The sequence below is a fragment of the Misgurnus anguillicaudatus genome, chromosome 25, assembly GCF_027580225.2.
Source record: "Misgurnus anguillicaudatus chromosome 25, ASM2758022v2, whole genome shotgun sequence".
NCBI lineage: Eukaryota > Metazoa > Chordata > Actinopteri > Cypriniformes > Cobitidae > Misgurnus > Misgurnus anguillicaudatus.
Window position 1 is genome coordinate 24,738,341 of NC_073361.2, and position 24,333 is coordinate 24,762,673.

The following is a 24,333-nucleotide window of genomic DNA, read 5'->3' on the forward strand; positions in this document are numbered from 1 at the left end:
CACACAGAATGAGATTTCAGTCTGCTGTGCAATTTGTTACCCATAATGCACTATGACAGAGAGGTCCCGCAGGATGTGTCATGTCGGCCAACTTAATGCCTGTGAGCCAGAACCTTAGTGCTGCAACATCATATCCATGGTTTCCCTCTCCTCGATGTACCGTATGTGTGAGTGCTTGTGGGAAGACCCTTATGGAGGTAATAAAAACAGATTTGATAGTGATTTTGTATGACATGCTTCTAGTGTAGTGTGGACACCAATGTATTGTAATGGGGAGTGAAACTTTCATCCCATGCAGTCATTGCCATGGCATTGGTTTATGTTGTTGCATGGTATTAAGTTTACAGTACCATGGGTTATTTAAACCGCTTTCTAAGCTTTTAGAGGGCAACCTTTACACTATTTAGGTTTTAGATCATTAAAGGCACACCATGAAACTTTTTGGCCACTAGGGGGTGCTAGACATGTATTTTTCAAGCCTAGCGCCCCTAGAGGCCACAAGTGCCGCAGCACTGTCGCAAAGGAAAGGGACTGGCCAACCTTAAAACTAAACTAAAAACTAAACATTTAAAACGCTAAACGATCAACATTTTGAGACAACAGGGAGAAACGCAGTCATGTTACAACTTTCTGAGAACACATCTGGGGATTTTATGTGAACTTGGGCTTGAAGCGAACTTTGAATTGGAACAGTACTTGGGCCGCGACTGATGACGTTTCACAAGTCCACAAGAACGCAAGTACAGACAAGAACGCATATTGAGAAACGGCTCAGGTCTTGCAGTCTCTACTAATGAGCTGAAGATTTAAACCAGGTGTGTCTAATGAGGGAGACATGCAAATTGTGCAGTACTAGTGGTCCTCCAGGACAGGTTTGAAAACCCCTGGCTTAGACCATAGATATACACTCACCTTAAGGATATTAGGAACACCTGTTCATGTTCTCATTAATGCAATAATCTAATCAACCAATTACACAGTTGCATCAATGCATTTAGGTCCTGGTCAAGACAATCTCCTGAACTCCAAACTGAATGTCAGAATGAGAAAGAAAGGTGATTTTAGCAATTTTGAGCATGGCATGGTTGTTGGTGCCAGACAGGCCGGTCTGAGTATTTCACAATCTGCTCAGTTACTGGGATTTTCACGCACAACCATTTCTAGGGTTTACAACTAATGGTGTGAAAAGTGAAAAACATCTAGTATGCGGCAGTCCTGTGGGCGAAAATGCCTTGTTGATGCTAGAGGTCAAAGGAGAATGGGCCGACTGATTCAAGCTGACAGAAGAGCAACTTTGACTGAAATAACCACTCGTTACAACCGAGGTATGCAGCAAAGTATTTGTAAAGCCATAACACGCAAAAGCTTGAGGCGGATGGGCTACAACAGCAGAAGAACCAACCGGGTACCACTCATCTCCACTACAAATAGAGCTCACCAAAATTGGACAGTTGAAGACTGGAAATATATTGCCTGGTCTGATGAGACTCTGATGAGACATTCAGATGGTATAGTCAGAATTTGTCGTGAACAGAATGAGAACATAAATCCATCATGCCTTGTTACCATTGTGCAGGCTGCTGGTGGTGGTGTAATGGTGTGGGGGATGTCTTCTTGGCATACTTTAGGCCCCTTAGTGCCAATTGGGCATCGTTTAAATGCCACAGCCTACCTGAGCATTGTTTCTGACCATGTCCATCCCTTTATGACCACCATATACCCATCCTCTGATGGCTACTTCCAGCAGGATAATGCACTATTTCACAAAGCTCGAATCATTTCAAATTGGTGTCTTGAACATGACAATGAGTTCACTGTACTAAAATGGCCCCCACAGTTGCCAGATCTCAACCCAATAGAGCATCTTTGGTGTCCTAATAATCCTTTAGGTGAGTGTATATGTACATAGATGCTACATTCTGCAATTCGGCAGACACATAGCTGCTAAGTCCGGTTTTGCAATGCATACGTGAGCTGTGTGATGTTAACAGGTTAGCATATCAAAAACACCACATAGACATATAAACAACAAAGACTTTCTTTTCATCACAGGGGGACTTTAAAAAGCCTTAACATGAAGGACTTAAGGTAATTATTCAAAAGGCAATGCAGCTTTTTTTTTCTTTTGGCACACTTAAGTTTAGGTTAGTTTGAGGTATGTTAAGGTACTGTCTTCATCATCTTTGTTTTATTTTGTACTCTGTTGGACTGGCAAAGACGGTATCCGGCCAAGTTTCAAGCGCTTGATGAAAAACTGATCTGATGGTGGCAGATGGTCCTCGTTTGTTTTGTTTTCCCTTTTTTCGTGTATCTGAAAAATGCAATTAAAAATGGCGGATGTATGTTAAAAACATGATGCACTTGATTATTTCTCTGAAACGTTCCCGCACAATGACAGATGCCACCGTACCTCTAACAGGTGCCTGCTAACCGCGGACGTGCACATTTGCAAGTCTGACAAGCCTCGTATGCCAGCAGTAAAAATGGAGCAGAGCCGAGGACTTCAGGCGATCCCTTTATTTGCTGTTGGACGACTACCAGACCATTCTCTAATGCCATGCTGCATGAAACGATTGAAGTTTAATGATGAAATCTTGAAGACACATGGCTGTTTGCTGCAGAAATTATGAATTGATTGTTGGTTATCGAATTAGGACAAGAGATTATGTTATCAAGAAGACGTATTGCATTTCTGAGTCTTTAATGCGGTCATTGCATTTCTGTGTGTGTTGTTTCAGGAAGCTTCTGGTTGCTTTGTCTATCAGTTTGGCACAGAATTAGTGCGGTAAATCACTCAACAAAAAAATTATGATTTGCGTTATGAAATGTATTTGCAGAAAACAATTTAGCAGCTGTCAATAATTCAATTGTATCAAATCGTACAAACAGAAAATTGTTCCCCGAGTAATAAAGTTTGAATGACAAGCATCATCACAGAAAACATACTGGAACCAAAAGGTGCACAGATTAGTCTGTTCCTCACTTTCTGTAAAAGCGTCTTGTAGATGCATGAATGTAAATTATGTTGGATCAGTGCAGATCGTGCTTTCGAGACAGAACTGAAGGATTATTTTGTTATAATTTTAATGCAGGTATTACCTGTATAACCTCTAGGGCAGGGCTCCCCAAATCCTACCCTGGAGGGCCGGAGCACTACAGAGTCCAGGTCCAACCCCAATCAAACTTACCCACCTGTGATTTTCTAGTGATCATGAAGACCTTGATTAGCTTGATCAGGTGTGTTTGATTAGGGTTGGAGCTAAACTCTGCAGTGGTCCGGCCCTCCAGGGCAAGACTCGGGAACCCTGGCTCTAGGGGATCGTCCAGTCCACCTTACTCGTGCTGCAAAATGTGTATGCGTGTATGCCCAGAAATAAGGCAATGCGTGCACATGCACACACAAACCAGAATTATCATGCTGTTATGAAATGGTTGAATGACTGTGGTTGGCTCTTTCAGGCTTATTTTTTCCACATAGTTCCATCTGGACTTTTTCACCGCCTTGCCTAGCAGAAATCACTGCCTGCTGAACACATCACAAATATCTCACTCTCAGTACACGGCTGAGAGTCAGAATTTCAGTCAGAATCTCATAGCCATCCATGTGATGGCGGGCCAGATGTGTCCAGATGTGCCATTCCAGTATATAGAGGTGGCTGATATGTTGGTTGCCTTATACTGTACTACGAATGTGCCATAAATAATGAGATGGGCAGGCTGCAGCGTCCATAACATACATTTTCTCTTGATTTTTAATTAGTGTAATGAACCAAGTGTTTTTAAAACAGCTGTCAGAGGATCCCAGAATTTATGAACGTCCGTTTCCTCCAAACATAAAATCATTTCCTGCTTTTAGGATTAGCTCGACTGTAGTAAATCTCTTCTTGGATGACAGAGGTGTCTCTAAGGACCACATTATTATTTTGTAGGTAAGAGAGGCAGAAGAAATAATGATGTTTTTTGTAAGCACTTCAGACTTTCGTTTTATTTTTTGCATTCACTGAATATTTTAGCTTTAATCCAGAGTATGTATTTGAAGTTCTAGCTCAAAATATCATGATTTATTATAGCGTGTTAAAATTGGCACTTTGTAGGTGTAAGCAAAAATTTGCCATTTTTGGGTGTGTCCTTTTAAATGCAAATGAGATAATCTTCGCACTAAATGGCAGTGCTGTGGTTGGATAGTGCAGATTAAGGGGTGGTATTATCCCCTTCTGACATCACAAGGGGAGGCAAATTTCAATGACCTATTTTTTCACATGCTTGCAGAGAATAGTTTACCAAAACTAAGTTACTGGGTTAATCTTTTTCACATTTTCTAGGTTGATAGAAGCATTAGGGACCCAATTATAGCATTTAAACATGGAAAAAGTCAGATTTTCATGATGTCTCCTTTAATATAAAAATAGTTTATCTGAGTAATTTGGGTGAACTGTTTCTTTAAGATTATAAGACATCATCATTACAGCAGAGATCTTGAATGGCTAGAAATGTAGTGGTACTTTTTATTTTTAAACTGATTATTAATACATTTTTAATCATCATTCATCTTTTTCTTTGTATGTGAGATGCATCAATATTGCCTTGTTGGGATAGATCTCAGCAGGCTCTGAAAACTGGGCATAAATCGATAAGAAACCATGATATTGACCAGCAAACATCACGCCTCACAGATGCTTCAACTCTTTGTTTGAACTTTTACTTGATAAAATGCATGCTTCAGTGAAGCATGGCAAATTAGCATTGTCCTTTAGGAGAACTGGAACGTGGCAAGGACTAAACATTGGAATTTTGTTCTGTGATGTGTGCCACCCCGCTAGGATGTACTGACCGTGCCAAAGGCTTTTCATGTCTTTGAGGCAGCCAAAACTTATGACTGGCTTGCCGGCTATACTGCATGCTGATCTGATCTCCCAGCTTGAATCTTCATTAGCTCAATGAAATGGAGGATCATTATGTAATGAACTAGTTTAAGTGACAGCGATGCCTCATTAAAAAGTCATGTTATAATGTTTAATGTTCACACCTCATCATATCATTATGTTGAAATGCTACTCAACCAATTCGTACTCATTTATGATGTCTTTGTCTAATGACATCTAGTAAATCAATAGGTTTCTAGATGGAGAACGCAGAAGGTTACTCATAGATGGACTATATCAGGTCTATACTTAACATGGACAGTGAAATGATGGCTATTGCTTGCTGGAAAATAATTTAGACTAATTAATTTTACTTTTAAAATTATTTTATTCATTAATACTTAAGTATGTCGGTAAGATAATTTGGATATAGATTTTTTTCTTAGATCTCCAGGCATCTTATCACAGTTCTTATGGATTTAGGCTGTCACAGTTTTTTTTGTCACCATTTATTCCCAGACTAACTCTATGACGGTGAAACACTTTTCTGTGTAGGCCGTACCATCTGTTATAATGCATTGTTCATACAAACATCTAACTTTATTATTATAGTTAGCAGAGAATGTTTGTATAACTACATTAATATTTACTTCTGTCACACAAACATTTTTTTTAAAGATTTTTAATAGATTTGATGTAATTAAGACCCTAAATGATACATTAGGGATTACTTTTTCTCTTCTGTTTTCATGTCCTGTATTGTCTGACATTAACTTTTTGGTCACTGGACCACAAAACCGGCCATCAGGGTAAATTTTTTGAAAATTAGAATTTTAACATTTTTTGAAAGCTGAATAAATCTGCTTTCCATTGATGTAAGCATTTGTTTGGGCAAAAAAAAATTTGCGCATAGTTAGACGCTTGAACATTTTGAGTTTACTCGCTTCATTTGCGCATGAAATTCTAGACATTCGCACGTAAATTCGTGTCATGGGAGGAGCTTATAGACGGTTTCATCGGACGCACGTGCGGTCACGCGATTGCGCGTCTGGTCCGAACTTTACTTTCGGTTTCTGTTTGTTTAATGGTCTGACTAGTTGCTGAAACTGAACTCTTAAACAAATACCTCGTTGAAAATAACAAATGTTTTGGTTTCCTGTGTAATCTACGTGTTGTTTATTTTGTTTGTTATATAAATAAACTACTTTAAAAGGACTTTGTTGTTATTTATTCTTAGCGGAAGTTGAAACCGTCTATATAGCTCCAATTGAGTAAACCTATCAGATTGTTCGACCTCTTCACTCACTTTCGTACAAACAAGATCCTTTTAATTCCTGTAAAAGTACGGAGATGTCTCTTGTAGCAATGATGATTGTCCTCTGTTGGTGTTTTGTTTTTCTGCCTCCGCCTGCTTCCTGTGATCAAGCTCCTGATTGGTTAACGCGGCGCGAAAAGCCGCCAAAGTTCAGATTTTTCAACTCGCGCAGATCACGCGGCAACACACAATTTGCGTGTTCCTCGCCATCCGCGCCACGCCGTTTGCACTTACAGCGCCGCAGTATGCCTATTCGCATCTTTGCATTGACTTAACATGTAAATCACTCGCGCTTGCCACCTCTTCCGCATCTGGTGTGAACGCATCATAAGACAATATTTTGTCGAGATACAACTATTGAAATCTGTAATCTGAGGGTCCAAAAAAATCAAAATATTGAAAAAAAAACGCCTCTAAAGTTGTCCAAGTCTGTTGCAGCACACATTACTAATGATAAAACATTTTTGATTTTTATGGTAGAAAATGTACAAAATATCTTCATGGAACCACAATACATCACCTGCAGATACACTCAGTGAGAGCAAAAAAAGACAGAAGAGGAGGAAAAAGAAACTAGGTCAAAGACAAAAGGCTTCCAGCGGTAAAAGAGCTGTACAACGCCTTTATCACCACACAAAAGGGATTTTAGGAATGCTTCAAGAGTTGAAAAATGTGTTAATTGCACAGTCCTAGACATTAGTCTGTCGCTTTTTTTTCAATAAAAAGGAATATGCAAATAGCAGCACCTTGCACCATTGCATTTACAGTGAGGTTGAAGGGTGGGATCACACTTCACTTTTAGAAGCTCCGGGAGTCCCGAAACGAGAGGAAGTGTTTCATCAGCTTGCCGAGCTGCGCTAAAGCAGGTGCAAGGGGGTGGGATCAGTCTGCGGCACCTCGAGCGACAACAGGGGAGGTTAGGGAGCAAACACGGCCTTTTTCAGGAAGCTCCTGATTACCACATGCTTCAGACAGGCGGCTTGCTTCCTCCTCACCCCTCTAAACCCCGTGCAAGCTTGTTCCGCTTAATGTACCGTGTGTGTCGCACATGGGGCAGTTTAAGATCGAAGGCGTAGGGGGCTTGTACCTGCACACAGATGCTCGGTAGGCCTCGAGCATTTATAACATGGTGGGGGATATGTGTTGGGTGGCTGATGAACAGGTGGGGTCTCTCTTGAGACCCCCAGTCTCATTAAAAGCAGCAGAGAGGAAACAACGCACATGTACCCCCAAACCCCCCACCAGACGGAGCTGAAAAGGAAAGATTTACCCCCCGCTGCTCCGTAGGGAGACGCAACAGACCGGATTAAAGCGGACATGAATGAACCCAGCAGTCTTCCTATTATGTAATAGACCCCCAGGTCTGCTCTCGCCCCAACCCCGGCCTCGGGCCCCGGCGCTTTGACTGATTCCGGGGCAGCTGAGCATGCTGAAGCTCTTAAAGATGCACTCGTGTCCATTATTGATCTGTAATGTTAACTGTGTATAAAATCAATATTCAAAGCTAAATACCCTGGCATGCGATCATTTCTCGCAGCTGCTACAGGAGTATTGCCAGCTTTGTTAAAGATCTGATGGCATGTTTTTTTTAGGATAATTTGATCTGATCATAAGCACTGTATGTGTTGGCACGTATCTGGGTAATGCTGTTGGTCCGGGCTTTAACTACATCTTCTAACTTGCCTATATGCTATTTACTAAATTTTCAAGTGTACTAAGCTACAGGATGTATTGTGCTCATTTGTGCCGCACAAAAGTTATGGTCCGATACCCAGGGAACCCACATACTGATAAAAAATTACAGATTGAATGCCTTGTAAATCATCTCAGATATCTCCAAATGCTTAAATGTAAATGAAATATGAGGTACATTGTTTGTCCATGTCTTTTATAACACTGTTATGGTGCGTTCACACCAGACGCGGTAGAGGCGGCAAAATCACACTAATCGTGTGTAGTTGGACGCTTGAACATTTTGAGTTTACACGCTTCTTTCGCGCGTGAAATTCTAGTCATTCTAGACATTCACGTGGAAATTCGCATCATGGGAGGGGCTTCTGCAACTCTGCTGACACTGGATTTCCACCGACTGCAGAACGGCTGCAGATCCGCTGCGGAACGGCGACGCAGGCAATCAGTTTCCATTCAAGTCAATGTACTTCCACTGACTGCGTTCCGAATCCGTCACAGCTCCGGCCATCCGCAGCCTTCCGGAACAAATACGCAGAGCTTCTATTTTTGACGGATGCCGGACAGTTCCGCAGGGTGGAGCCATGACTATATCGCGTGATCATACCTGAATTCGCGAGATCTCGTGTCATGATATGGGCTGGTCCAGCAAAACGTCATAATTTAACGTCATAATGGGCGGAGACAGAACTAGATGTTGCGCGATCATCACGTGAATTTGCGAAACCTCATGGGTCCTCGTCACTTCAGCACGCAGTCGCTCTGCAACAAATTCGGAACTGGTGGGTATTGGCGGAGTGCGGAGCCGTGAAGTCGTTCTGCAGCTGCTCCGCAGTTGGTGGAAATCCAGCTTGAGACTCCGCTCGCTTCCTGTAATCACGTCACTACCACAGCATGGTCCTGATTGGTTATTTCATTTCCTGTGGCAACGCTAAATTCGCTCTGAATGCGCCATCCACGCCTACCGCGCCGCATAATGCTTAATCACGTCTTTGCATTGACTTAACATGTGAACCATCCGCGCTTGCTGCCTCTACCGTGTCTGGTGTGAACCCTCCATTACACCCTCTGTAACGTTTTCTTATTCATTTTTTTGATTAACTCTTTTCTATGCATATATTTCTTTTATTACATTTCCATGCACTTTACTATTGGACAGATTTATAGTAAAACACTTTTTTTTAATCCACCTGGGTCCCCAGCAGATCTCCCAGTCAATAGACATCCACCTGACATCCTCCAAATGGATCTTGTCCCGATCTTTCCAATTTCAGCATACCGCATAATTACTATACTGGTTAGTCAGATTTTGCCATCACAATTTTGGTGAGACATGGCATGAAAAGAGTGTGTATGTGCGTACGTGCGTGCGTGAGTCAAAAGAGGATTAAATGAATAATGAACATAATTATCAGTCGTACGTCGGCCACCTTTTCTCCTCAGTGTATTGGATTATTCACTATCTGGGGCATTTCCTTATTCGTGGTCCCACTGTGAAAGGAATAATGTAGTTAATGATAAAGTCAGAGGATTGTCAGGATTGTATTTTCCTGCTCTTTGGCATGAACTGGTGCTAAAGAGAGGATTAGAGCAATGGATTTCCACACCGGGGGAAGAGAACTGGACTCATAAGGCACATAACTGTTAAACTAAGCTGTAAAAAGATGAAAGTGGAATATATATTTATAGCCAGACCAGACCTATGGAGATTTGATTTAACATTTTCTTTGTCTGAGGGAATTGTTATAGTTGAATTTATGAATCTGAATGAGACTGTGTTTTCTATTGTGTTGGTGCTTATTGTTATATTATTGTTTCAGGCGCTGTGGATACATAAAGGCAAAGCAAGACCCAGAGGAAGAGAAAATGCAGTTTCAGCATGGACGAGGTAATGCATGCGTTATTTAAGTCTGCATAAGAAATCACATTTTATAATTTTTAAAGGTATAGCACACTAAAACTCCAATTTGTCATTTGCTCAATTCGTACCAGACCGTATGTCTTTCTTTTGAAACACAAAAAGGAAGATTTTGATAAATTGTACTGGTTGTTTTTTGCAATGCAATTATATTATATGGAGACTGGGGCTTTTAAATGTTAAAACATCCAATTCATCACCCTCTTCCAAGTTTTCTGAACTCATATGTTATTATTAACTGAAGAACAGAGATTGTTTTTCACTGGATAAGCTATTCCTCAGAGCTCAAGGCGCTAACCACTGCATGCACTCACATTAGCGTCTAAATGCCCTCGGTCGCAATATCTAATGCAATTCATCAAACATTTAGAAAAATGGTTAGATATTATCTTAACAAATGAATGTGGCATTTCTTTTGGCCAGCGGTATGCACTCGTAGGTGCACGGTTCTGTTTGGATGGATAAAAAAATGCATGTTTTTCCAGCAAGTGTTCTAGTTATCGGTTAGTGAACGGAGTCTCTGCGGCTCTCTCTGCTTATAAATGATGTCTCTGATCGCTCTAGTTGCCTAATGTGTGTTTTCTCTAATGACACTTTTCCTGCCTGCCAAAGACAATGTTTAATGGGGTTGAAAATGTGGCACCCCCTCTCTTTAAGGAAAATTGATGGTTCATTCTAAGCAGCTACTGTAAAGTGACTCTTGGTAGAGCGTTGGTAAAGCATCGCAAAAGTTTCAGAGTTTGTTTACCAGAAAACACAAATGCACTGTAATTCGCTTTGGATAAAGCATCTGCCAAATGTGTAAATGTTTTTTATTTATTTATTTTTTATCAAATGCATAAATGTACATGTGACCCTGGAAAACAAAAAAGTCACGGGTAAATTCACCTGAAAAGCTGAATAAATACATTTTCCATTATTGTATGGTTTGTTAGGATAGGACAATATTTGGCTGAGATTCAACTACTATTTGAAAATCTGGAATCTAAGGGTGCAAAAAATCTAAGTATTGAGAAATTTTCCTTTAAAGTTGTCCAAATAAAGTCCTTAGCAACACATAGCCTATTATTAGTGATAAATACATTTTTGATATATTTACAAAATAAATAAATTCACAAAATACCTTCAAGGAACATGATCTTTACTAAATATCCTAATGATTTTTGGACAAAAAATGTATCATTTTGACCCATACAATGTATTTTTGGCTATTGCTACAAATATACCCATGTCACAAATGTGCCAAATAAGCCAACTGTTTTTCTCACCATTGAATTGCAGTTAAACTTCCTGAAACGCGGACATACATTCACCCGCACACGTATGAAGACCCAAACCAGGCGATACGAGATTTTGCCAAAGAGATTGAAGTCAACAACATTCGAATTGAGAGAGTTATTGGGGCCGGTAAGTCAAAACCCACAACTTGATTTATTTTTGTGACCTTTTGCTGTTTTAGGAGGAGCATTCCTATGATTCAATCATAGTTATACCCTACTTTAACATCACGGCTGTCACTTCATTTTATGGTATCCAGGGCATTTGTTTTATAGATAAGTCCCAACTAATACACAAGATGCATTATCGCAATGCTCTCTGTTGTGCCCTCGAACGTCGTCCTTGACTAAAATTGAAGGGCATTGGTTGCCTAATAGGAATGCTCAACAACAAAAGATGTTAAACCACTCTCTAAAAAAGCTTATTTAACCTGGCCTTGGGTCAGAAAGGGTAAAACCCAGTTGTTTGGTTAAATTCACCAGGAAAACGTTTATATTTGACCCACAAATGGATTAAAAACCAGCATTTTGGGTTAATACAACCCAGCATAGGTTAAATTACAACCCAGTGTGTTGGGTACATCCAACGCTGGGTCGAAAATAACCCAGTGCAATAAAACATGGTATTGTGGGTAAAATCCATGGCTGTTGTTTAACCTCCAGGTGAGTTTGGAGAGGTGTGCAGTGGGCGTCTAAGGCTGCCCAGTAAAAGGGAGATCCAAGTGGCGATCAAGAGCCTGAAAGCTGGATATTCAGAGCAGCAGAGACGAGACTTTCTGAGTGAGGCCAGTATCATGGGTCAGTTCGACCATCCCAACATCATTAGACTGGAGGGAGTCGTCACAAGATGTGAGTACTTGCCTTAAATCACAAAAAAAACCTCGCTGTTTTATATCGTCGTAGGAACCTAACACGTGATGTTTGACTTTCATTGTTCTTAAATTACAGTAAAGTAATCCCTTGATAGGCAATTATTTAGTTTCTTTATAATTCATGGGGGCCACATTGTAGTTGCTTGGGTGAGTTTTACTCTCTTTGTGGGAAACTTTTAGCTCAATTTTGTCATATTTGTTTGTACGTTTAAAAAAGTATATTGAAAAGAAAAACATGGTCTTCTGTGTTTTTTTTTCATATAGATACTCGATCTTGCATGCTTAACTTCAGCAAATGCAAAATAGCAGATTGTGAATATACTTATGAATATATTTAAAGAGCACCTATTTCATTGCTAAAAAAACGTTATTTTGTGTGTTTGGTATAATACAATGTGTTCACATGGTTTATGGTTCAAAATACACATTATTTTCCACATACTGTACATTTTTGTAGCTTCAGATTTCACTCTCTTCCTGAAATGCACGTATTTGAAAAGCTCTGTGTCCCTGATTGGCCAGCTAATCTGTACGTTATGATTGGCCTGAATACCTCTGACGTCAGCCGGAAATGTGACGCACCTTACCATGTTTAAAAGATTCGGTCGCAATGCTAACAGGAGTGCAATGCTAACTTATACACTGCAAAAAAAAAAGATTTTTAAGAAAAAATTCTTAGTATTTTTGTCTTGTTTTCAGTAAAAATATCTAAAAATTCTTAAATTAAGATGCCTTTTCTTGATAAGCAAAATGACCCAAGAAAACAAGTCTAGTTCCTAGACCAAAAATATCAAATTTAAGTGATTATGTGCATAATACAAGCAAAAAAATCTGCCAATGGAGTAAGCAAAAAATCGTGAAAATTTTTCTTAAACACTAAATTCAAGAAAAATTTGCTTACCCCATTGGCAGATTTTTTTGCTTGTTCTATGCACAAAATCACTTAAATTTGATATTTTTGGTCTAAAAACTAGACTTATTTTGCTTTAACCACAACAAATTACCATGCAAGAAAATGTGTTAGCATCTGTGGAAACACATCAACATGGACTGAATGTAAGCGTGAATTGTTCTAAGCAATAAGAAAGGGAAAAAAACAGTCATTCTCACTGTTCTGTTCAAACGTTGCATTTTATGAAGGTGTATTGTACCTGTAGTATTACACTGAACCTCTCTAAAGCACCTGAAATTGATGCTTACTGCTCCCACATGATAATATTGCATGCAAATATTGGTCATGATTAAAATAGCTCCACTGAACCCAGCTTATTGAGTTTTCTATTGCCATTGTGTGGGTTTCAAGGCTCCCATTGTCTGAAAAGCAGTGTCTTGCAACAGGTGTGTTGGTCACTATTAAGTGGTAATTTCCTCTACAGATCTGTTTTTGTGGTTTCTAACCTCTGTGGATTAGACTGACAGGCTCTTTAACAAAAGGACCATCCATATTCATGCATGCTGCATGAATATCGATAATTCAAACATGTAATTGGATGTGGGTTTTGGGGGATCATGAATATTCAATTTCAAGAACATTAACATTAATCCTATATTGACGTTTCGTGGCACTCTGACTAGCGAAATGCTAATAATGGCTTTTCAGTTGACTCTGCTTTGCACGGTCAACGTTATTAACTATTTGAACAAATAATTTTCATTTGATGCTGCTGTAAGATCATTTTAAAGTGTGAATTTACATAATTAACAAGTATTTGGGTTAAAAGCTATTATAATTATTTAGGGCTGGGAAAAGATTAATCGCGATTAATCGCATACAAAATAAAAGTGATTTTTGGCATAATATATGAGTGTGTGCTGTGTGCAATTACTATGTACACATAAATACACACACATTCATGTATGTATTTAAGAAACATTTACATGTGTATATATATTTATTTATATTTTTATATATTCTATATTATATATAAACTAAAATGTATATATAAATAAAAAATTGACATGAATATATGTATGTGTGTGTGGTTAAATATACACCATAATTACACACAGTACACGCACTTATGCCAAAAATCACTTTTATTTTATATGTGATTAATCGCGATTAATCTTTTCCCAGCCCTATTATTATTATTAATATTATTATTATTATTATTATTAGGGGTTTGGCATGTCCGAACTCACCAATAAGATCTCAGTGCTTTTTGTTGCCCTCACGTTGGGCCATATTCAATAATAACTGTTGCGTTCTGGCACAAAAGTGTTTTTATTTTCTCGTAACAATAATATAGTCTGTTTCAGCTTATTTATATAGCTATCATGTGCAATTAAAAAAAAAATACTTTTGCGATAAATGTAAGCACAAACTTATTATGCTAATTTAATTAATTATTAAATACAATTGAATTAACTTAATGAATCCTAATTTATGCGCAAACATTTTCCAGTACCAACATCTGTATTGTATTTACTGTTTGCCAGTGTGACCTGTGATATTTCGTATTTCTTATCCTTTTGCAAAAATAGTGTAACATGAATACACTATATGTGCGCGCATGAGTGTGTGCGCTGCTTTCGAACACATCCTGGTCCTCCCTTGATTGGATGAGATATGATAGCTAGAGTAATTTCACAGGTCACGGATCAGCCTGATGGCAGAAGAACGGGGACAGGAGAGGTCAGCGACCCTTCGCGCTACGTTATAGAAGCAGCTGTCAATCTAACCCCCTCCACGCACACAGAGACTAATCACATCGCTGATGGGGCCGGGTCGAGATGCATTAAAGAGGCTGCCGTACGTTAATGCTGCCTGAATGAAGCGCCGACGAGATAAAGACAAAGACTTTCACGTTCTGATACGAAAGCATCTGTCACGTAACTCGGCTTTGGGTGCGATGCTCTATCATTACCACCTCAGACGGAAAAAATTAGACCGTGATTGAACATTTTGTGATGCAAATGTCTCGGGAGCTCAGAGAAAGGAATCAGAATAGACCTTAACGCCTCATTCAATTCTTTATCCTTTCATCTTTAGGAAAACACAGAGCTGTCATCGTCTCTATTATAAACTCATTGTGTAGCTAACCATCAGATTGGCGTACTGTAGTCTACAATCTGATAATGCACTGCTGCTGATTTTGCCCGTTACGTGTTTTGAGGTCTTTTCCTGCTGAGCGTCAAGAAAAAAGTTTTACTTTGTGGTATCAACAGCGATAATGATAGATAAGAGGGCGAAATTAGAAATGATTGTACGAATTGCTCTGTTAGAAGCAGTTTCTGCTTTAAAATAGCCTGAAACACGGCACACTTTAAGGCTACATTCACACAACAATGATTTAGTAAAAAACAAAAAAGTTTCTCATGTGCACACGACAGCACTGTCAAAAAGATCCACATTTACACGGATCTGTGACAACGACTAAAGTCGCTGTATTATGCCCGCCAAGCATATGGCAATTTCACTTCGTAAAAAAGAACTACATGCCTGCACACATGTGACACTTGCTGACAAGACTGCGCACGGCTTAATTTTGAGCTGCGGGGAAAAGAAAGTATAAATGTTGATTTTGGTCGAAATTGAGGTTTTCATAAAAATAAGTACTTGTCTAGCGATCCGAATGCTATAAATAGTCATAAAAGATCTCAAATTATCTTTATTTGTTCGTTTTCTGGGTGTACCGTCCTAAATGCTAAAAGGAATAGTCCATTTTCGTAAAACAAAAATCCAGATAATTTACTCACCACTATGTCATCCAAAATGTTGATGTCTTTCTTTGTTCAGTCCAGAAGACTTTTTTTTTGAGGAAAACATTGCAGGATTTTTCTCATTTTAATGGACTTTAATGGACACCAACTTAACACTTAACTCAACACTTAACAGTTTTTTTCAACGGAGTTTCACTTGACTATAAACGATCCCAAACGAGGCATAAGGGTCTTATCTAGCGAAACGATTGTCATTTTTGACAATAAAAATAACAAATATACACTTATAAACCACAATTTCTCGTCTTCCTCCGGTCCTGAAAGCGTCAGCGTGACCTCACGCAATACGTCATGACGTCAAGAGGTCACAGAGGACAAACGCGAAACTCCGCCTCAGTGTTTACAAGTGTGTTGAAAGAGGACCGTTCCAAAATTGTTGTATGTCAATAGATACTAATGAATGTCTTTGTGTCAGTTTATTGTTTACAATGGTCCGCAAATGTGCGTTTTATATATGTAACACGTGACCTCCCTACGTCACTACGCATTTACGTTAGGTCGTGCTGGACCGGACCGAGACGAAAAGTTGTGGTTTAAAAGTGCATTTTTTTTCTTGTCAAAAATGACAATCGTTTTGCTAGATAAGGCCCTTATGCCTCGTTTTGGTTCGTTTAGAGTCCTTTGAAACTTCGTTGAAAAAAACTGTTACGTGTTGAGTTAAGTGTTAAGTCCATTAAAGTCCATTAAAATGAGAAAAATCCTGCAATGTTTTCCTCAAAAAAAAACATAATTTCTTCTCGACTGAACAAAGAAAGACATCAACATTTTGGATGACATGGTGGTGAGTAAATTATCTGGATTTTTCTTTTAAGAAAATGGACTAATCCTTTAACTTATTCAAAGATATGCGTCCATCCACATGCACATGACATTTTGGTTTTTGTTTTAAAACGTGGAATGAGAAAATAAAGTGCAGGACTTGCTTGATGTTTAAAGAGTTTTTAAGAGAGATAAAGTTTGGCACCTGATTGATGTTAAAAGAGTTATTAAGAGCCATAAGAGATGACTGACAGTTCCGCATGCACACAGGCGTGCGAGCATGCGACCCTGATACATCTTCACAGAATTACAGTTTTAAAAATATCTGTTTTGACAAGAACTCATGCAGATATAATCTGTTATATCTTACAGTAATTGTATGTTTGGTTAACTGTTGGCAAAAAATATCTGATGTTTAACATTATATTTGATCCTTGCATTACAGTTTTTGTCCAACTCCATTGACTTGTATTAGATGTGCTGTGAGGTACGGTATTACTTTGTGCCGGGAACGTTGTTTGTATTCTTGCAATTGGCAAAGGTGGATTATCTCCACCAACTGGGCTGGAGTGTTTATTATTCAAGCTCTCGGCAGAAGAATGTACGGGTGTGAGGCGTTTGGAAAAATAGGTCCACAAGTTTACAACGAAAGGCTTAAACATCTTTTAAAAGCATCTTTTGCGGCGATTTTTGTGTGAGCATGTCGGTGACCACCCCTGGCCGCTCGGTGAGTTTCACGTCTTTGTAGGCGGGGGTTTGGTGCATTTTGGGAGGGATTGTTTTTGTGCACCTATACAGCCATTCTAGAGGTGGGAGGTGTAACAAACACCTGAAAATTCTCTGGGCAGCCGCATATGTCGAAATTTCAGTCAAAACCGTTCTATTTCATCATAAACATTCTAAAAACAGGGCTTTAAGTGTAAAATACCGAACTTGTCCTTTAAAGCACTGAACTTCTGTTATAAAGTGAGTTTGGAGCAAAAACATGGTTTTAATCCCACTATTTGTCTTGTTTTGATGGTGTGCTAAGCTAGCATAAAGCTAACTTGCACCTGCTTACATAGTGTTGTGTGTTTTAGATATGAAAAATAGGTTTTAGGAATTATTTCAAATGGTTCATTGATATGTTTCCCTGCTGAAAAAAACAGCATCAAACCACAACATACAGTATGTTGGTCTTGCAGCATGGGATGCTGGTGCTAATGCTGGTTTGGTGGTGGTTTAGCTGGGGCTAATGCTGGTGCTGATGCTGGTTTAGCTGGTGTTCACTAGCAAACCAGCACCAAAACACAACATATGCTGGTCTTGCTGGTATGCTGTTTTTTTCAGCAGGGTTCTGTTTGTTAGAAAGGCATTTGACACAAAGCCAAAGAAAAAAAGGATTAAAACACTAAATAGTTTGTATAGTTCAGTAATTATATACTAATAACAAAAGAATGATAATTACACGCTATATTCAGTCTGAAGAGATGTGAATGTTTATTCCCCTGAACATTCTTACTTAATGGGGCAGTCTGACACTAAATAATAGAAACGATGCATTCAAAGAATGCAATGCAAAGATGTGAGTAAAAAAAATCTCATGGTTTAAAACATTCAAATCTGAAAATGATATCTTTAAAACTCTGAAATTTATGAAACACATCAAGGTCAGACATGTGGCTTTAGCTGCAGTTCATTTCTAGATTATTTTAGGGCCAATTTCAATTAGTTTTTCAGAAAGATCAAATGTATTTAGTAAAGTTATTAGAAATAATTTTTTAGCCCTTCATAACTAGTGTTTTCATTATCACTAAAAATAATTGTGTTTACAAAAAAGTCGTGTCTGCTTACAAATGAAACCAAACTTATACGTTTAGTGCAAAGGCTACATGAACTGTACCTAATTTTAATGTGGTATGACTTTTTGGGGGGGTTTTCATAAGCGGAGTTGCCGGTTAACTGGACGCACGGCAAATTATGTAATTATAATCAGATATTTATTCAATATATTCATTTAATATTCAAAATTACGTCATTTACACAAAGACGACAAGGTGTCGGCTTCAAAAGTTTGCGTTTTCAGGACCCCAAAACGTTGTTGTCTTGCCCCTAAAAAAAATGCTGTTTTTAACCCAAAATATGTACAGACCCAACCACTGGGATCAAATTAGCTTATCCAGGTATTTTAAACACATGTTTGGGTCAAATAAGGTCATTTAAACCAGCTGTTGGGTTTGTCCCCACAAACAATGGGTTTTTAAGAATGTAGCAATGGCATAGCAATGCAGTAAAAATTACACGGATCACTTTAGCAACTACATAACTACACCCTGGCAACACCCTAGCATTGTTACTTTGACTTTGCTTGGGCTTAAAACACTCTCACGACGTCCATGGACGTATCTTTTGTAGTCTATCCATTTTCATTGGCTGTTCGTTAATGCTATGATAATCACTATAATTACAAAGGCGGCTTCATTTTCACTGCAGTTGGACATTTAGAGAAGATCGGCTCACCGTGGGGTGTAATCTGCTCATCACTTCATTTCAATCATGGACCTTTGAGTGTATGTGAATACTGTCTAATTGAAGCACTCATGAAGCCACTGGCCTGTTGATTGTGCAACATCCATCACTTTCAAATCTGCATGCATGGATAAGTAGCTAGTTAATTTTAATAACAAGCTTCTCAAAAGGGCCATCAGCCACTTTTAAAACCACAATGTTAGCCTGTATAGCCGTTGAGTATGAAAACAACTGTTGACAGCGAGAACAACTGCATTTCATATTCGGCCAAAATGCGATCAAAGCTTTAAAGGTTGAGATACGAAGGCCGGGCTGTCCAACTAGCTCACTGTCAAAGTAATTTGTCCCATGACGGTAAGTTAGCATGTGATCCGTTTTGATATCCCTCGCTACGCTTGTCGAGAGATTTCGTTGAAGAGTGCGACGAATCCACTGGTGATTTACTTACAGTGACAGCTTGGACAAACACTGCAAGCCAGATTCTGTTCGAAACCACAATATCTAAGGGGTAGGTGCTATAAATAGCTCGAAAGGGTTAAATGGGGTTTTATTGGATTAAATAGGGTTTCCTGTCCTCTGGTGAAGAAAAGATTATAACTATAATGAATTCATTGACTCTCCAACAATTCTCCAGTCCGTTGCCTGCTGGTTTACATTGTATGTAGAAATTGACGGCAGATGTGTTCGTATAGGACCTATGTCCTTAAGGGCTTCTGGTCTCTCTTCCTGTAGACTTCTAGTATTACAGCACTTATTTACTAAGAGCAAAGAGTTTTTGGCATTTATCAGGGTAGCAAGATCAGTGACGTGTGAACGTGCCTTTTTGTATAGGTCAGAGCAAGTGTGAAATTGCATTTCATGTGTAGGGGCCAGTGAGCATGCAGTCTATACATTAAAAAGTTGCTGCCCTAACTAAAAAAAAGATTAATTCAATTTACTACATTTTTTAAGGTAAGTGGTTGCAATCAATTTATTTTAGGTACATTTAAACAAAAACGATTAGTAAAATAAAATAAACTTTTGTTTAAATGTAGCTTAAATAAATTGATTGCAACCACTTTCCTTAAAAAAAATTAGTAAATTGAATTAATATTTTTTTTCAGTGTAAGATCAAACTGGCTGTACAAGTCATTTGAACTTATATTCTTAAGTTTTGACTAGTTATGAGTTGTAATATAACTTTGAAAATTAGTTGAAATTGCGCATTTACACATTTTAATTATTAACATATTTTGATTAGTTGAAGTATTAAAACAATTAATCATTTAAAATTGTAAGTTAAACATTACCTTTAAAGTCAATTTAAAATCTTACTTAAACATTTAAGGTAATAAAACAATTTTTTACAGCGTACATTTAAAAAAAATGTTGCTTCCTTAATTTTTTAATTAAAAGTTTTTAATTAAGATATTTTATGGTATAATTTTATATTTCGACCAGCAAAGTTGAAACTACTTAATTTGATATATTAAAGTAACATAACAACATAAATTGATCTAACTTATCGATCACATAATTTTATACATTGTATAAAATCACGCGTTAATCATGATTAATCGCATACAAAATAAAAGTGATTTTTAGCATAACATACAAGTGTGTGCTGTGTGTAGTTATTTTGCATTATTATACATTCATGTATGTATTTAAGAAACATTTATATATTCTAGGGCTGGAAAAAGATTAATCGCGATTAATCGCATACAAAATAAAAGTGATTTTTCGCATAATATATGAGTGTGTGCTGTGTGTAATTATTATGTACATATAAATACACACACATTCATGTATTTAAGAAACATTTACATGTGTATATATATTTATTTATTTATATTTTTATATATTCTATATTATATATATAAACTAAAAAAATGGATATATAAATAAAAAAATTTGACATGAATATATGTATGTGTGTGGTTAAATATACACCATAATTACACACAGTACACACACTTATATTATGCCAAAAATCACTTTTATTTTATATGCGATTAATCGCGATTAATCTTTTCCCAGCCCTAAATATTATATATTAACAATAAAAATGGATATATAAATAAAAATTTTCTGAAATGTATATATGTGTGTGCGTGTTTAAATATACAAAATAATTTCACACAGTACACACACTTATATTATGCCAAAAATCACGTTTATTTTATATGCGATTAATCGAGATTAATCTTTTCCCAGCCCTAAATATTATATATTATATATTAAGAATAAAAATGGATATATAAATAAAAATGTTCTAAAATGTATATATGTGTGTGCGTGCTTAAATATACAAAATAATTTCACACAGTACACACACATATATTAGGCAAAAATGCACTTTTATTTTGTATGCGATTAATCACGATTAATCTTTGCACAGCAAAATAAATAAAACTTAAAAGTTGGGTGTAAAGGATTATGTCATTGTTATGCTGAAGGTAAAATTGTACGACTTGTATAGAACCGTAGATTTGAAGAAACGTACAGGGGTCTCTAAGGCTTTTGTGTTGACGTGTGTCTGGTGCCCTGAGGTGAAAGCGTCTGCCGTGAGTTACATCCATCAAGCATGTCTGATAATCAGGGCGGATTAGCGTGCACTCTTCCCTGTCACATGCAGGTGGGGTGAAGGGGGTGTTTCTGACTGACAGCATGTTATTTGGTGGAATCAGTTGAGAATTTTTAATCACATTGTGCAACGCAGGTGCGAATCCTCCGCACCCCCGCATCACCTCTTCTCCCCCCAAATGTGTTTTGCAGCTGTGTCTGCAGCATACCGTAGAGGTGAATACGTCACCCGTTTATAGATCTTTACACCCCTCTTCTTCATCAGCACCACCCCTCCAGGCAATTAAACACCCACCCCCTTCACCCCCTCCATCAGCCACACTTCTAAAGGAACTCATTACCATTTTAGGTATTTCTGGACAAAGATATTCTCAGTGGACACCTCGCTCTAATTATCAGCCTGACTGTTATTGAGAGCTTTGATTAGGGGCTGTCAGTATGAGTAACAGGCAGCAGGTAGAGGAAACCGAAAAACGACAGAGGGTCTGTGAAGTAGGGACGAGTGGGGGGTGGGCCGCTGCTTTTCATCTGCATGTTTTTCTCTGTCAACTCAGAAATGAATCAAATATAGGACACAAAGCGTCAGCCTTTCTCTGCCTCTCTGCTGTGTTTTTTCTTATTCGCCTTTAAAAAAAATGACAGCCATTTTTTTCTCCTGCCTCCCTCTCTGTGTTTTCACACTTTGTCTTTTCCTCTCTCTCTGTCCCTTAGGTAAGCCTGTGATGATAGTGACTGAGTACATGGAAAATGGATCTCTGGACACGTTTTTGAAGGTGAGCATGCTCTATTTCGCTGTGGATGATGAAGGCCAACTTGCACCGAAGGAAATGCTGTGAAATATCACAGGAACACAAAGCGAACGCTCCCTTCTGCCACACTGGGCTTGACAACTCGCATGTTGTTCGGGTTCACACCTCCCGCTGCCTATTTTCTTCATCTTTCTTAGCGTTTCATAACTACGGCAAAAGAAAATGAAAAATCAGCAAGCAAACATAGTTGGAGATCAAAACATTTTAGTTTTTCTGCAGATGGTGTGATGCAAGTGTGCCAATTGGTTACTTGGTAACTAATGTAGGGGATAGCATGGTAAACTGTGACTTTTTATTTACTGTAGAGTAGGGATGCACCGAATCCAGATTTGTTGGGTTTGGCCAAATACCGAATCCACTGTTTAAGATTCGGCCGTATACCGAATCCTACTCGCTACCTTATTCCATTAACACAGTAAAACACATTAATGAAGTAAACAACGTCCACAGCAGTGTATTTTTCATTTTATTTGATTTAACTGTAAAAAAAAGGATAAGCAACATTATGCCAGGATGACAAGTGGGAAAAACAATTTTGACAATGACCATAAGCCTATGCATAATGAAAGCGATACGGAGCAATGCGCTAGTTTTTTCCAGGTGCGTCCACGAAATGTGAACCGCCCCTAAGGCTCACCGAAAAAAACCCCCGCTTATCTACACATCAGCACCCGATGTGTGTTATCAACAGCCGCGTGATGTTGACCAGCGTAGCGCAAGCCTAAGGCTCGGTTCGGTGGAAAAAAAATCTAAGATTCGGGCGAACCCGAACCCCGTCAAAAACCCCAGTATTCGGCCGAGACAATGACCCAACAATGGGTTAAGACGACCCAGCATTTTGGGTTTAAAAACCAGTGGCGGCTCATGACTGCTTATCCGAGGGGCGCTAATTCAAAATAAGTGTTCAGAGTGTCATGTGTGTTGCTTGAGTTTTCAAAATATATGTTTGTTGCGTCATGTGAACCATGTGCATCATGTGTTTTGTCAAAACAAGTGCCTGCTGCACACGCGCCAAAACCGTTAATGACAAAAGAGACGCTCAAGTTCCCAAAATACACACAAGACACTCCCTTAACAGTAAACTCTGATTACTCATGAGATTATGCGAGTATCTGGCAAACGCAAGCATCTCTTTTATCACAAACCCCTTAGACACATCTGCAGCAAGCACCTACCCTGACAAGAGACGTGATGCACATATGACCACTCGATGCACAGAACACATATTTTGAAAAAAGGAACCACACACATGATGGGCTACATACATGTTGTGACGAACTTCGCATTGAGCGCCCTCGAAAAAAGAAGTCAACGGCCGCCACTGTTAAACATAGGTTATATTACAACCCAATGAATAAAAGCCTTATAATAGTATACCACCATAAGAAAAATAGGGCTAAACTGTGTGATGCCAAGGGCCTTTTTTGAAAAATTATGGAAATAAATATACCGTATTTTCCGGACTATAAGCCGCACCGGAGTATAAGCCACATCATTCAAAATGCATCAATAAGACAAAATAACGTATATACATCGCAGTGGACTAAAATTATTAAAAATTATTTCATTATTTATTATTATTTCACAAAATCCAAGCCGAAGAACAGACATTTAATCTGAAAGGCGAGTTATTCAACTAAACAATAGCAGAGAGAACAGCAGGCTGAATAGATGTCTGTACGTTAAAGTAATATAATCAGTTATTTAAACGATAAACCATAGAATACAGAACTTGCTTGGAAGTTTGAATAGTCTAAATTAACCGAACAAGCCAGCTAGCGTGAAGTTCGTAGACTCGTCATTCCGCATCACTGAATCCGTTAAATTACATAAATACAGGAGCAGCATATAGCGGACTCTTGCGGCTGTAGACGGTAATGATGTCTCTTGCCTCATAAATGTCAAAATGTATTCATACTGACTTGCAAGGCGCACCTGACTATAAAGGGGGTCGCACACAGGACGCGCAGCTCAGCGTCGCGCTGTTCTAAAAAACTTGAACACATTGCTTTCGTATACGCACACCGGCGCCGACA

The 24,333-nt window shown here is 38.5% G+C and overlaps 1 protein-coding gene across 1 annotated transcript in view; it reads left to right on the top strand.

Moving 5' to 3' along the window:
- ek1 (eph-like kinase 1) overlaps positions 1-24,333 on the top strand; it is a 74,621-nt gene that overhangs the window by 42,173 nt on the left and 8,115 nt on the right. Inside the window, exons 9-12 of the mRNA XM_073863695.1 lie at positions 9,687-9,754; positions 11,066-11,191; positions 11,725-11,910; positions 22,200-22,261. Coding sequence (XP_073719796.1) covers positions 9,687-9,754; positions 11,066-11,191; positions 11,725-11,910; positions 22,200-22,261 — 442 coding nt within the window. The remainder of the gene's footprint in view (positions 1-9,686; positions 9,755-11,065; positions 11,192-11,724; positions 11,911-22,199; positions 22,262-24,333) is intronic.